Genomic DNA, 13,600 nt, shown 5'->3' with positions numbered 1-13,600 from the left:
TGACCTCAAGATTTATTTGGTCCTCTAACAGATAACCATGGCATTTGCACAACAACATAACTTTCAAAAATAGCACAAATAGGTTCTTTAAAAAAATTAAAGTTCAGTTTTAAAAGCATTCCCTCAAGCCAGGCTGGATTAAATCCAGGTTCACCTGATCTTACAGGATCAATTTCATTAAACGTCCCCTAAATGCTTGTTGATTATTGAAAGTTTGGTTATTAAACTGACTTAAATCTACTCATTTGATGCATGGTAATGAACATGATGTGATGTATTGATGCACTTTGACAGTAGTTACACACAGTAAAAGAGTCTACATGCACATTATTTCATTGCAGCTACTAACCCATTATTTTGACATCGTTCAGCGAGTTTCGCTGCTCAAACACTGTTTTCATTCTTTAGATCCTCCCGAGCGAATTTCATTTGTTTTTGAAACTTTATTGAAAGCTTGACAGGCCTCTGAGTGGATATGCTCTTTGATCAGTTTCTTTACTGTGCATAAACACTGTAACTAACATCACTGAGTGCAGGGTTTGCCGTGGTGCTTAAGGGTGGGCCATCTCACATACAATTAATACACACAGGAAATGAAACACTTGACACCAAAAGAGAGGCTATTTAATGTGTCAAGATAAAAAATTTTACCATCAAATATTTTAGCAAACAACTTGAACAATAGAATAACTTTATAGAAGGATAAGATTTAATATTTGATGTGTCATTGCTATTAAATATGTTGATTTGTGAGATTTTAATTAGTAAGTAGCCATTGTTGCAATGTTGCCTCCCTAGCAAGGTTTAAAACGTCTGCACGCTATGAACATAGGCTCCAAACTGCTCTGATAGCTGGAAAAACTCAAACTTAGTGCTTCTCTCTGAGAATAAACATTTTACTTGGGCCTGTGGAGAGAGACAGGATCAGAAATGCTAACAGAAAGGACTTTGTTCGTCATAGCGACACAGACATTTTTCATTCAGATATTCTTATTGAGCTTGACTGAGTTTGATGCGGGCTAGCTTAACATGGTAACCTATGTAACAAAAGCCACTGCTTAGCTAACCAGCATTAGCAGCCTTTGATCCTCTGAGCCACTGAAATGGAGATAAATTATCTCAGTCAGCTCATTATTCTGTTAGTTGCTTTAACTGGGGCAACCAAAAAACCATCAGCAGTGCAAACCCTTGTCAGGGTTTTCTACCCAACTAAGTAGTCACGACTACTTATTCAGTTGTCACTATCATCAGGCAGCAGTACAAACCATAGCTACTTGACATTGCAGTAATGGTGGTACTGCTCAAAGGCAAACAAAAATGCCCACTGATGGTGCTGTAGTGATGGATCTGTGTTTGTAGGCTGGGAGTGAAGCCTTACAATGGAGATGAATCCTGGAGTTGTTTTTTGTGGGTCACAATAAGGCATGCTAGCCCTGCTGCTCGACCTTGCCCGGCTCTGTGGAGTGTCCCAGCTTGACACTGACAGTACAGAGCTGTTAACCAGAGTAAAGCTAAAGGCAGCCAACTCTCACTGCCTCGGTTCTTCCTCTATCGCTCTCAAAGCCCTTGCCTTGGCAGCTTAGTCGGGGCACATTTCTCCCTCCAAAAAGCAAAGAAGCGCTTCACGGTTAAGAGAAGTCTGTGATTGGAACTCATAAAAGGCTTTTTTTGGGGGGAGTTGAACTTTAGCTAAGCACAGTTTTATAGTCGTATCTCTATCTTAGTGTTGGTGTTGCCGAGTCTGTATTCAAAGGTTGTTATTGTAATAATATCTGTTGTGCTTGGGCCCAAATCTGTCCGCACTTGTGTTAAAAGTCACTTTGCTGAAACCACAGACGTCGTGTCCTTGGCTCACAGAGCTCTGGCTTTTTGAAGTCAGCCACTTGTCTTTCATCAGACAGTCCAACAATAGTGAAGTGGCTCTTGACACTCAGCAGAACACGAGCACCATCTCTCTGTTTTTCAAGTGTTTGTGTGGGTGAAGAGACTATTACGCTTTAGAAGTCCTTTGACGAATCGGTGCATGGATTTTTAGAGTGTGTTTACATCTACGCGGACTTAAATTTTGAACCCTCCTTCAGTTCTGTTCAGCTGGGAATCTTTGAGGTTGTACTTCGTGTGAGCTCATTTTGTTCCCAGATAAACTTTGGACGAAAATATGTGGTCTGACCACGATCACTGCTACAGTGGTGAGATCCTGTATGTGCCTGAAATGGCAATGTAGATGTGCAGGTTTGAATCTGCGCATTACCACTGTGGGTTTAAAGCGACGCAAGCGAGATGGGATAGACGGACTCTCAGCTTTAATTCAAGGGGTTCATTGAAAATTATGCCCCCCCCCCCCGACCCCCCAAAAAAAATTATCTTAAATTTTTGTTCTTTAAAGAATTTTTCAATTAATGATTTAATTTATTTTCAGCTCTGTTAAACACGCCATCAATTTGTTCATAGATTTATTATTTTTTTAATGAATAAAATTATAAAAACAGCAATTACATTTTGTAATTTGTAATTAATTTGTGCAATCAGCTATTAAATTATTCCAATCTTTTTTAAAAAAACGGATGCAAGTAAAACCTGAGGATCACTTTCTGACTTTCTTTCCTCGTCTCCTTTGAGTTTATACGTCCTCAGTTCCTTATTTCATTCGAGTTCGAGGCAATACAACATCTCGATTTGGAGCCTTATTTTAAACATCGATTAATAATGATGTGTGGCATAACAACATTAGGGCTCCTTTGTTTGTTTGTTTTTTTTGCTAGTTGATAAACATTCTTATTTACAGTTACAGATGGAGAACAGTATTTAATTGCTTAAACAAACAGTTGATCATAACTAGAACAGCTTATTCATGAAGTCTTCTTCCAACACTAATATATTTGTTTTAAACTTCACCAGTAAAAAGAGTTCTGCAAAGGATTGAGCTGTTCATCCTCAGTTGTAACTCCTGATGTCCTTTTGCTTCCCTGGCTCCTACAGATGAGTTTTAGGGATTAGGATATACTTTGATGCAGTGAGATGCATTTGAAGGTCCGAAAGAGATGCTTAAAAAAAAATAGAAATGCGAAAAACCTGCAGGACAAATGAGTCCTGCAGGTGTTTTTATGGCTAGTTTCATCCCCTATATGAAGCAGCGGGTTACACTCCTGCACTTTCGATTTTTGTTACCGTCTTTTGTTTAAAGACTTGTCAGGATTGTTTAGGAAAATGCATTCTTAAAAAGATTTTCTTCAGTATTGAGCAAGCAGAAGGCAAACAGACCTCATCAGAAACTCTTTACTACTTTGTCATTGCTGCAGCTATTAGCCAGTGTGCTTCACCCCCATCAAAACCTAAACTATAGCAGCACATGGAGAAGAAATCAAGAGAAATAGAAGTGCTGTTTTTGGGGTTTTTTTTTTTTTTTTTTTTTTGCATTTCCTTTTTTTTTTGAGCTGCACTCAGTCACGACTCCTGCTGGACCCACTGTGTCGGCAAGGCTGTGAGTGGGAGGAGTTGGACTCTTGACAGGCTGATAAGTACGTGAATTTCTAGTGCTTTTACTTCCCGTCTCGGCGCAACTCAGTTGACCTGCTGAATGCTACGGATACGCCGTGGAATGCTCCTGCACATCATCCATTCACAGGCTGTTCTCTATGAACACAACTTTTAATTATAGTTCAATAAAAGCAGGAGGAAACTCCTTTCTGGTGACGTAGCAGGGGCTTCTTACTCGACAAGAATAACTTTAAGTTATCATATGAAAAATAAAATCACCCTCAGTGGTTAGCACAGTATTTTCTATTTTCAGACTTTTGAGCTAAAGCTGAGAATCTGCAGTCTTGATCATTTCATTTCTAATCTGTTGCACCATCTTCGTAAAAACTGTGTCACCGGTCACAAATTGCCGGACTTGACTGTGTTACTTTTAGCAGGGAATAGAGGAGGATCAGCTGGGTATTGGCTGATACAATAATATGGCTGAATTATATGGCAATAGCTGTATTGTGCAGTTCTACTTAAAGTCCATCGCAGGGAAATGTTAAATGTTGCACATTAGCATAAGAAAACCAGATTACAGAGCATTACAGAAATTTAAACACGTTTGTGGTCCTACTAATGAGGATTGATGCCCGGCCCCAAGGCTAGCCAGTAATTGCCGAGAGAAGTAGCAGGCATTCATTAAAATTGAGCAAACCACAAAAAAGCAATTAAAACAAAAGTTTTGAAAAGGAAAGGTCGACAAAAATAATAAATTTATAATTTAAGAACGCCAAATAAACCTTCACTACTTTAATATTAGCATTTGTGAAGCCTCTTTGTAGTTGTTCAACAGCTGCATTGATTTATAGATAAACTGCATTTTTGCTTGAAGGACTCTTTCTGAAAACCAGCTTAACATATTTTCTGAGAGGAAAGATATTTCCACCCAGATGATCTTACTGATTCACACTTTGAATCATTGACCTTTTACTCAGCTATCACAAGGACAGTGTTATTTGTCCAAATTAGCTTTTTTGGGCTAAATGACTTCACTGCTGATGCACAGAGTGTGTCTCCATAATCAGATTCAGGATGAAAAGGGTTTTTTTCCCAGGCTATGTGAGGAAGTTTGGTCAGTGTGCATTTATAGAGGATTCCTGTAGAATTTCAATGAAATGATGTATTTAAAAGTTTCTGCTGCAATGCACTCGGGAAGCGAGTGTTCCTAATATTACAATCATACCACCAGCTATTCAGTCACATGTGCTAGAATCTATTTGCATATATTTTCTAGACATATCTGAACATGAGCAGCAAAAAAGCAGTAGACTTTGTTACCTGTAGGTTACCAGTCAGTTTTTGTTCTTAGGGTTTATATCTGACCTGACTCCCCTGTGTCCTCTAGCAATAAATTACAAAAAATTAAATATAAAATCGAAAGTGAGTCACATCGCAGACATCAAATCAGGAAAAAGGACGAGTAGGATCCATATAGAAATCTTGATTACGATGGCGCGCTAAACCAATAAAATTGAGGCTTTTGATGGTCCTTGTCAGTGCTGAGTAAACAGGTTGATGCTTCTCAGTGGGGCAAATCCTGACACTTTCAGGAATTAACTGGTCTCTCTGCTCTTTTGCTTGACATCCTAGTGAGCTAGCTTTAATCAAGGATGGAGGATAGGGAAAAAAAAAAAAATCATTTCCTCCCCTGCTGTGGTTGGCGGGTTGGAGGGGGGGGGTCACCCAAACTTGTGCTTTGCTGTGTCTTCGCTGCAGGACTGGGAGACGGAGAGCCACGACTGGTACTGCTTCGAGTGTCACCTACCGGGTGACGTCCTAACATGTGACAACTGCTTCCGAGTCTATCATCTCAAGTGTCTGTCGGACGAGTGCAAGCCCAGAGACGGAGGATCTCCCTGGCAGTGCGTCGTCTGCAGGGTGGGTGCTCGAAGAGTGCAAGCACGTTCGTGAGAAAGTGAACAGATTCTGGGCTGTTTGATGATTAAGAATAAGGCTGGTCTTTACAAACAGATGATCCTACAGTCTTAGTCTTTTTTTTTTTCACACATAGAGTCGTTTCTGTCCCACACTGCTTTCTGTTTCTCTCCAACAGGATTTTATCTTTTAATATTTCAGGATATTGCCTTTCTAACAGCTGCCAGGGGCCATAATGACTTAATATTGAAATGTATTTCTATTACACTGTCAGAACACTTCCTGCAGTGATGTGATGTCTGTCTGGTTTTTTTCTTTCTTTCTGCACATCATCAGGGAAGTAAAAAGAAGAACTTAAACAAACAGGAGATGTGTAAATACCTGCGCTTCATTGTCCAGCGTATGAAGGAGAGGGTGAGAACAGCTTGTACTTTTACTCCTGGTTGTTTTTGTTGTTGTTGTCATCAAACCTAACTATGGAAATCCAGCTTACAAGATTTGCATGTTACAAATCCTTTTTCCTCCTGTTTCGTTACCGTAGTTACACATATACAGCTGTGGGTGCTCACGCTGAGGTTTTTCAATAATAAGACCAGCATATGTGCGAGAAATTCCTGTGAGCCAAAAAGTCATGCTTCAGGCTGCTCTGAATGCTTCGTTTCATCTCAGGCACGCGCGGCTCTGGCTGTGACATCAGAAGCCCCGCCCACCTAATGTTTAAACGGTCTACTCGTGAGAAGCAGCCGATTAGTAGAGTGCTGGCTTAAAAGGTGGACGGACGCGAACTTCAACTGAGGAGCTGCAGAAAAACTAATGATAAATATTGATTGTTTTCAAGTCCGAGAATAAAAAAATATGGAGCTGAATCAGTGTAATAGTAAAAAAAGGCCTCATTATACAACCCTTCCCCTCATCTTTTCTCCCATTACGTCTCCATGCCCACACTCAGTCCCTCCATCTCCTCTCTCTTTTATCTTCCCCCCCGTCTCCCTCTTAAAGGCATATTAAATCTCATCATTAACCCCGCATGCTGCCTCTATCGATGTAGACCTCCCAGGCTCCCCCTCCTTCATTACTCCGTCACCTTCCTCTAACACATCCCTGCTTTTCTACGTCAGACTGCGTTTTATCGTTACACCTCGTCTACGTTGCAGGCAGTGGACCTGAACAAAAAAGGCAAAGACACTAAACATCCCATGTACAGACGACTGATCCACACTGCACTGGACGTCTCCAACATCCAAGAGGTAACAGCGGAGCTCGGCATCATCACAGCTCCGCTTACATTTGTCTGATTAAGTATATTTGTGTTATTTTCACAGCCATTTTGACCTGTGCAGAGGTTGTGATTTCAAGGCTGTTTTCAGAATCATGTACTGGGTTCTCCTAACATCTGGGTTGTCAGGCTTGTTTCTGTGAGCTGGATTTGGACATCAGTTAGTTTAGAAGCTGATTTTTCTTTTCCACATTTATTTATTTATTTTTTTTTCAACAGACCTGGAGGTAATCTCTGTGAATTACATTGAAGCCCCTTTTTTAACTTGGTTTTAGTCTAAAAACTTTCCAGGGTCCAGAACTTTGAGTTCATCCACTCCTGAGTGGGTTCTGGCATCGTGGTATGAAACTGTGTAATTTCTCCGCTGAAAAGCGAACGCTCCAGTGAGCTCTCTGAGATGACTATTGATTAGCTAATCAGCTTGTGATGGGACTAACACCCTTGTCAAGCTATTCTCAGGCTGTGAGGTGGAACCAAGTATGTGCACTGGAATCTATTCTCAGTATTGTCTAATATATTGTTCTGCTCCGCTTTCAAAACTCTGCTACTTTAGCATGGCATCTCATCAGCGCTAGAAAGACTTTGGACTCACATAGGTACCAGCGTTTGATTGGGGAAGATCAAATTCCTCCCCACAGAAATTGACTCTGATCAAGTGGAGCAAACATGAAACCTTAAATGTTAAAAGGAACACTTGTTACATTGTATTATGTACAGTTCAGTGATGCAAACACATAACACAAGAAAAAGTTAGCAAGATGAGGAATGGCCCTATGCAAATAAATTTGACTTGAACCTTAAGTACTGGGAATGGTTTGCAAATAACCATTTTGCAAGATTTGGTCAGACAGGCAGGGCTGTGCTGTGGTAAGGCGTGCATCACATCCAGCTCCTGCCAAAGGGGGGGGGGGGGTGTGTGGGTGTGTGTGTGTGTGTGTGTGTGTGTGTGGTGTAACCTCTTTTGTATCACTCACCTAACACATATTGTCCTCGTTCTCCTCCTGAATAAATTTCTTTTCAATATTTGTGACTCTTTCAGAATCTGTCTGAAGGAAAGTACAAGACTTTTGAAGAGTTCAAAGCAGACGCTCAGATGATTGTTCACAACACTGCCATACTGTACGGAGGTGGGTTCAATGTGTCGCCACATACTGGTTATGAAACACACCGACCTTAGATTGAGGAGTTTAAAGTAAACCCTGTTTCCTCTTAACAAAAAGCAAAAAAGTTCCCAAATGTTGACTGTTTTGTAAAAAGAGTGAATCTTACAAGAATTCAATTTTAATAAAACGAATATTAAATTTAGTGTTAGTCTGTTTTAAATGTTTTTATCAATAAATTGAATGCATGGAATCATTTTTGGACAATTTGACAATTTTTCAGTATATCCATCCATCCATGTTCTTCCACTTATCCATGTCAGAGTTGTAGGAATGCTGCAGCCTGTCCCAGCTGTGGTGGGATGAAAGTCAGGGTACACCTGGACATTTAAGTCCTTTTAATCTGCCTCGCTTCTGAAATGGTTTTCTGTGTGTTTGTTTGTTTGTTTGTTTGTTTTGCTGCCTTAAGATCTGTGGTTAATTCTAGCTTTAGACAATTTCGCCTTGTTTTAAAAAAACAAACTGAATTTTGTAGCTTTTATCAGAGGATGAATGTCAGCAAGTGTCAGACTGAGACTGTAAGTTGTTGGGGACATTTGATGTCCTCACACAGAGGACAGGATTTGCTGGTGGTGGTGCTGAAGTCATGTGACTGTGGCCTGGTTTGCTTATAGCTTAACATTAGAGAGTTTTACTTGTTATGTTTGGCTAATTAACACACCGGTAACACGTGTCGAGCTTTTACAGCTCAACAAAATTTTGTTATTTGATAATCTGAAAGCCCTGAATCTCAAATTTTAAACAAGGAAACAAATGCTTGTTTTTAAATACATTCAATGAAGCTTTAGAGAATCGTCTCCACGAGCTGAACTCATTAGGCTAAAAAACAAAAAAGAACCATAACAACAAGATGACTTGCAGAACATTATTAAACCTCACAATTTCTCCTTGTATGTTCATTAAAATATTGTTTAACAGCAGCGCCTGCTGGGTTTGAATTCAGAGTGATCCCAAAAACCAGACTGAGTATCAAACCTGGAGTTAACACCAGAAACCATTAGGTTTACTATCACTACCCAAAGTGTTTCATGTCCTGATGTTTTAGTTGAGGTTTGGGATTTTTCTTGTATTAACCTTGATGTGACCAGACTGAGAGGTTTTGCTGTCTTATTTTGTATGTTGCAGTTCACAGCGACCAGGCCGAGATTGCACGGTTGCTCTTCAGTGACACGTGTCACGAGGTATCGTCTTTTTATCGTTTCCTCTTACACTCCAGTTTGGAGTTCATCGCGCAGCTCCTTTCATTAACTTTAATTAGTGACAAGTTGAGATGTGTTTTTTGGGACAATGAGCACTCCTTTCTCTTTCCTCCCACTCTCTCTGTCTTCCAGTTGAATGAGTTGTTGCTATGCAAGAACTGTTTCTACCTGTCGAACGCCCGGCCCGACAACTGGTTCTGTTATCCCTGTGTGAGTATAAACAAAGTGGCTTCAACAGGCTAAATTTCCACTTTATTCTTTTTAGCAGCAGAAAAATGATCTTTATTCGTGCAAATATTTGTGCTGACGGCAGCTGAGAAATGCAGCTTTACTGTGCGCTGAATGTCTGTTGCATTTACAGAACGATCTCTGTAAATGAGCTGATCACGTCTGTTGCATCTTGTTCCTGATAAGTTTTCTCTGTGTTGCGTGGCAGAGCCCCAGCCATGACTTGGTTTGGGCCAAGATGAAAGGTTTTGGCTACTGGCCAGCCAAAGTCCTGCAGAGAGAGGACAACCAGGTGGACGTACGCTTCTTTGGACATCAACACCAGAGGTTAGCACAACTATAACAAAGCACAGCATGACTCCTCTGATTGTTTTCAGACAGCGCCGCATGCCGTGACTGTTTTACACCAGATTCTTACTTTAAATTACTTTTAAAATCATTTCTCAACACTAAACTGAAGTTGAATAGAGCTTGAAACCTGTCAATCGTAATGGTTGTTCTTCTTTGTTGGCCTGCAGAGCGTGGATCCCCTCAGAGAACATCCAGGACATCAAGGTGAGCGTGCAGCAGCTGCAGGTGAAGCGCAGCAATGGTTGGAAAAAAGCGTGTGAAGAGCTGGAGGTGTACCAGAGCTTCCTGAAGGAAGGACGCTTCTGGAAAACGAAGATGGAGGACGGCAGCCCGCCACACCAACAGAGTCAGCGGCAGCAGCAGCAGGAGGAGGGCAGCGTGAGGACGGACAGGATGGAGCGGACGGACGAAGCAGAGTCCAGCATCTCCTCCACCAGCAATGAGCAGGTCCGCCATGTAAGTGGAGCCATCACGCTTTTAATCCCCTTTTCTACTTTGTGAATTACAGGATAAGATGTTGGAGGCCAAAGACGGCCAAGAGAATGTCTTCATGGGGTTTTGATTTCCGTTAGTCTTCCACGTCTGCATACTTCCTGCGCTTTCAAAAACCTCTGTTCGTTTTCTTCGGGGTTGTTGCGGCAGCAGAGAAAGAAGAGATGGCCTGACCTCCCTCTCTCCAGCTGTCTACTGAGCTTTTCCAGTGACATGCTGAGACATTCACCTCTCCAGTACACCCTGGATGGGCCCAGTATCAGTTGTACACCCGGAAACAATCTTTTTGTTGTGTCTTACTTTCAAAAATAGCTTTTTAATGCTGTCTCTGTTTCAAAGCCCTCCTTAAAACTTAATGAGGGTTTTTTTTTTGTTTGTTTTTTTAAAAGTACAAAAGCCAGTTTTGAAGCTGACACGAAGGCCTGGAAGGTTCTCAGTTTCCCTGGATGAAAAGAGCAGCATTAACATTTTTGACCGGATAGTCGAACCTCTGGGAATAAATGCTTTGTCCCTTTTTGTTTCCAGTTTTCATCATGTGAAAACTATGACAGTTGACCCGGTAATGTTCCAGTTTGTGTGAATGAAGTTGTTTGAGGTTTGGGTGTGCAGTGTAGTTTACAATGTTTCTGCAACAATGTAGTAGTTCAAAAGAACAAACTAAGTTCCTCACAGCTCTGCGTACTAGTATAGAGTCAGTAGTGACTTTATACTGTGTTGCTGTAAAATAAATGCACTGGCCCATATGAGGACATGCTTTCTTTAAAAATAACAAGTACATAACAGGAAAAAGCTTAGACCTGATTAGGATATAAACTAACTCGTCACAAAGGGCTAATAAGTTTCTACACAGTACCCAAAGATGCAAACATTCACAACTTGACCTTGAGTCGTGTTTACACTTCCTGTGAGGGTTTCTCTTCTATAGCACCTTTTATATTTAGAGCGACCACACGCCTCAAACTCGTCCTAAAACGCTTAAACACACCGAAGCGACAGGTAGTTTGATCGTAAACTTACCAAACCAAAAGCTGTTGCATTAAATAAAAAAAGTTTAGTTACGGAAACAAACACAATAAAACTTTAACACAACTTTGCACTAAAATAAACCCAACTCGGGTAGATTAGACTAAAATAAAACAAACAGTGCCCTCTGGTGGCTGAACTGCTACATTGTTGGCTGAGGGTTTTGTAATTTTCAGAGTTCCTTTGGATGCAAATCCTTAAATTATGAGGCTAATAAAACATAAATCATACTGACACAACTATTAAGGACACATGGAAACAAACTTGAATCAGATATTTTCTATGGAGCAGTAACTGTAATGCTTAAATCGGTTAATACATGAATTATACACTTAAAAAGCAGCTATAAAAATTTTATTGACTTCGTTTTGGTAGATTTTTGTTTTGTTTTATGAGAAATTCCTTATTAGATCCCGAGTTCCTTAAATTAGTCTAATTGTGAGTACTGATTTAGACATGATGATAATCTGTGAACTGTTTAAAACGGTCTTTACCAGCCTTTAAAGGTTATTTTTAAACTACTTTCTTTAATATCCTTTGTTTCCATCTTTTCTGTCATCATTTAAGAAAGCCTGCTGGGACGCCAGCGTACTCACTGATTATTGACCCTTTCTGTTTTTCCCCCCAGCTCAAAGGCAGCCAGGAGCCCAAGGCGAAGAAAAGCCGTCGGAGTCACACGGTTGAGCCCAAAGAAGAAGTCAGTGTAAGCAGCTGTTATATATTTTGTGTTCTTTGGCTGCAAACTGATTTATAACCTGATGCTATATGCTAAGTACATGGCATGAGCATGAGGGTGGAAATATTCTGATTTGGGGTTATGTAGAGGGGACACATGACATCTCACTAAATCCCAGCAAGCTGTGGGTGCAAATGTTGTGCAGGAAAGTGAAGTAAAAGAAATGAGTGGGTTCTTCAGGGCAGTGATCAAAAGCAGACTTTGAAATCCAGCATGAACCACTTCAGCATCGCTTGAAGCGATCCGCAGCAACGAGTGGGTGGAAATTTCTAAATCAAGAATGCAAAAGCTCCTCGGTGGTCGGAACAAACATTTGCAGACAGACAGGGTTTGTGCTCAAATTGCTTGAAGTTATTTTTGAGGAATAAATTTTTTTTAAATGCATTAATTTTTTTTCTCAAAGAGAAATCCAGGTTGATACTGATACTTCAGATTTTGTCTGTCCTGGATTGGAGCTGCAAGCTCTCAGCTCTCATGTTTTCTGGTTAGAGTGGCTTATAGCTGAGCAGGAACTACTGTAACCAGCTGCAGGCCAAGATGGAGGAATCTGTGTGACAGCTGGCACAGAAGCATCCTGCTGTCACTTCTTCTAAGAGACATCACATCCTTTCCCTTAGGACCCGGAGCCGGAGATGGAGGCCGTCAGCTCCAGCCAGGAGATCCCGGTGTCGTCGGCACCGCAGCAGCCAGAAAAGCTGTCGGTGTCCACGCAGACCAAGAAGGCCAACGGGGGGTCGCCGCGCACGCTGCATCGCGGCACGCAGACCAACAGCGATGGTGCCTGTCAGAACATGTGCCACGAGAAGTACACCAAGGTCTTCAACGACGTGAAGGAGATGATGAAGGCCGACAACAAGAGGGAGACTGAGAGGGTCGTCAGAGAAGCTCTGGAGAAGGTGCGTTTGTATGAAACGACTCGGGTTTGTCTTCTAATGATGGAGAGCACTTTGGACCAGTTCCAAACCTAAGTGTGCGTGTTCTCTACAGCTCCGTGCAGAGATGGAGGAGGAGAAACGCCAGGCGGTGAGTAAGGCGGTGGCTGGAGCTCAGGCGGAGATGGAGAGGAAATGTAAGCAGGTGAAGGAGAAGTGCAAAGAGGAGCTGGTGGAGGAGGTGAAGAAGCTGGTGGCTCAACACAAACAGCTCATCTCCCAGACCAAGAAGAAGCAGTGGGTGAGTTCAGTTAACCGAGAGCTTAAAGTGTGCCTGAATATAAAGAAGATTTCTTCTTTTATTAGTTATAAAAACGCACAAACACAATCTTCCAATTTTTTTTTTTTGTCCAAGATGATTTTCACAACCCAAAGAAATCCCAGTGTCAGTGATTTAAAACGCAGATTTAAGGTCATCACAAGAAAAAACCTGGAACCAGTGTATTATATATGTTTTATTATTATTATTATTATTATTATTATTATTATAGCTCCTTTTCCATTAGTACCTACTCGGAGCCGCTCAGTTCGCCGCTGTCTGAGCAGGTACTGAAATGTGACGGCGTCAGCCTGCATGCCACCGATTGGCTGGTCAGCAGCGTCACTCAAGCAGACATGCGAGCGTCTGGTTCTCTAAACCGCCATTTTTGAAAACCAGCTACGAGGGAAAAGGCTACAAAAAATGACGCCATGTTCGCAGAATCTGACGAAAATTCAGACAGAGCAGCGGGTATATTCTCACCTCGACGTCCACCTTTGCGTTCGAGCCACATATCAAGTCGTGTTGCTATGACAACGACCACATT

General features: G+C 41.4%; 1 protein-coding gene across 8 annotated transcripts in view; it reads left to right on the top strand.

Annotated features, from left to right (window-relative positions):
* The window catches only part of zmynd11 (zinc finger, MYND-type containing 11), a 33,188-nt gene that overhangs the window by 15,304 nt on the left and 4,284 nt on the right, over positions 1-13,600 (top strand). For 6 of the 8 annotated variants that reach the window (XM_085440000.1, XM_085439996.1, XM_085440002.1 and 3 more), the window contains 11 exons: positions 5,239-5,400; positions 5,734-5,811; positions 6,552-6,644; positions 7,713-7,800; positions 8,959-9,014; positions 9,165-9,242; positions 9,469-9,587; positions 9,779-10,067; positions 11,755-11,829; positions 12,480-12,758; positions 12,850-13,035. In XM_085440000.1, the coding sequence (XP_085296126.1) occupies positions 5,239-5,400; positions 5,734-5,811; positions 6,552-6,644; positions 7,713-7,800; positions 8,959-9,014; positions 9,165-9,242; positions 9,469-9,587; positions 9,779-10,067; positions 11,755-11,829; positions 12,480-12,758; positions 12,850-13,035 (1,503 nt within the window). The remainder of the gene's footprint in view (positions 1-5,238; positions 5,401-5,733; positions 5,812-6,551; positions 6,645-7,712; positions 7,801-8,958; positions 9,015-9,164; positions 9,243-9,468; positions 9,588-9,778; positions 10,068-11,754; positions 11,830-12,479; positions 12,759-12,849; positions 13,036-13,600) is intronic. The other 2 variants (XM_085439999.1, XM_085440003.1) reach the window with 1 other exon arrangement.

Source organism: Copadichromis virginalis, linkage group LG18, assembly GCF_057382275.1.
Source record: "Copadichromis virginalis isolate Kocher_CV1m ecotype Utaka linkage group LG18, C_Virginalis_male_GT1.1, whole genome shotgun sequence".
Taxonomy (NCBI): Eukaryota; Metazoa; Chordata; class Actinopteri; order Cichliformes; family Cichlidae; genus Copadichromis; species Copadichromis virginalis.
The sequence above is the reverse complement of the archived record's forward strand: the minus strand, read 5'-3'. Positions and strand labels throughout refer to the sequence as shown.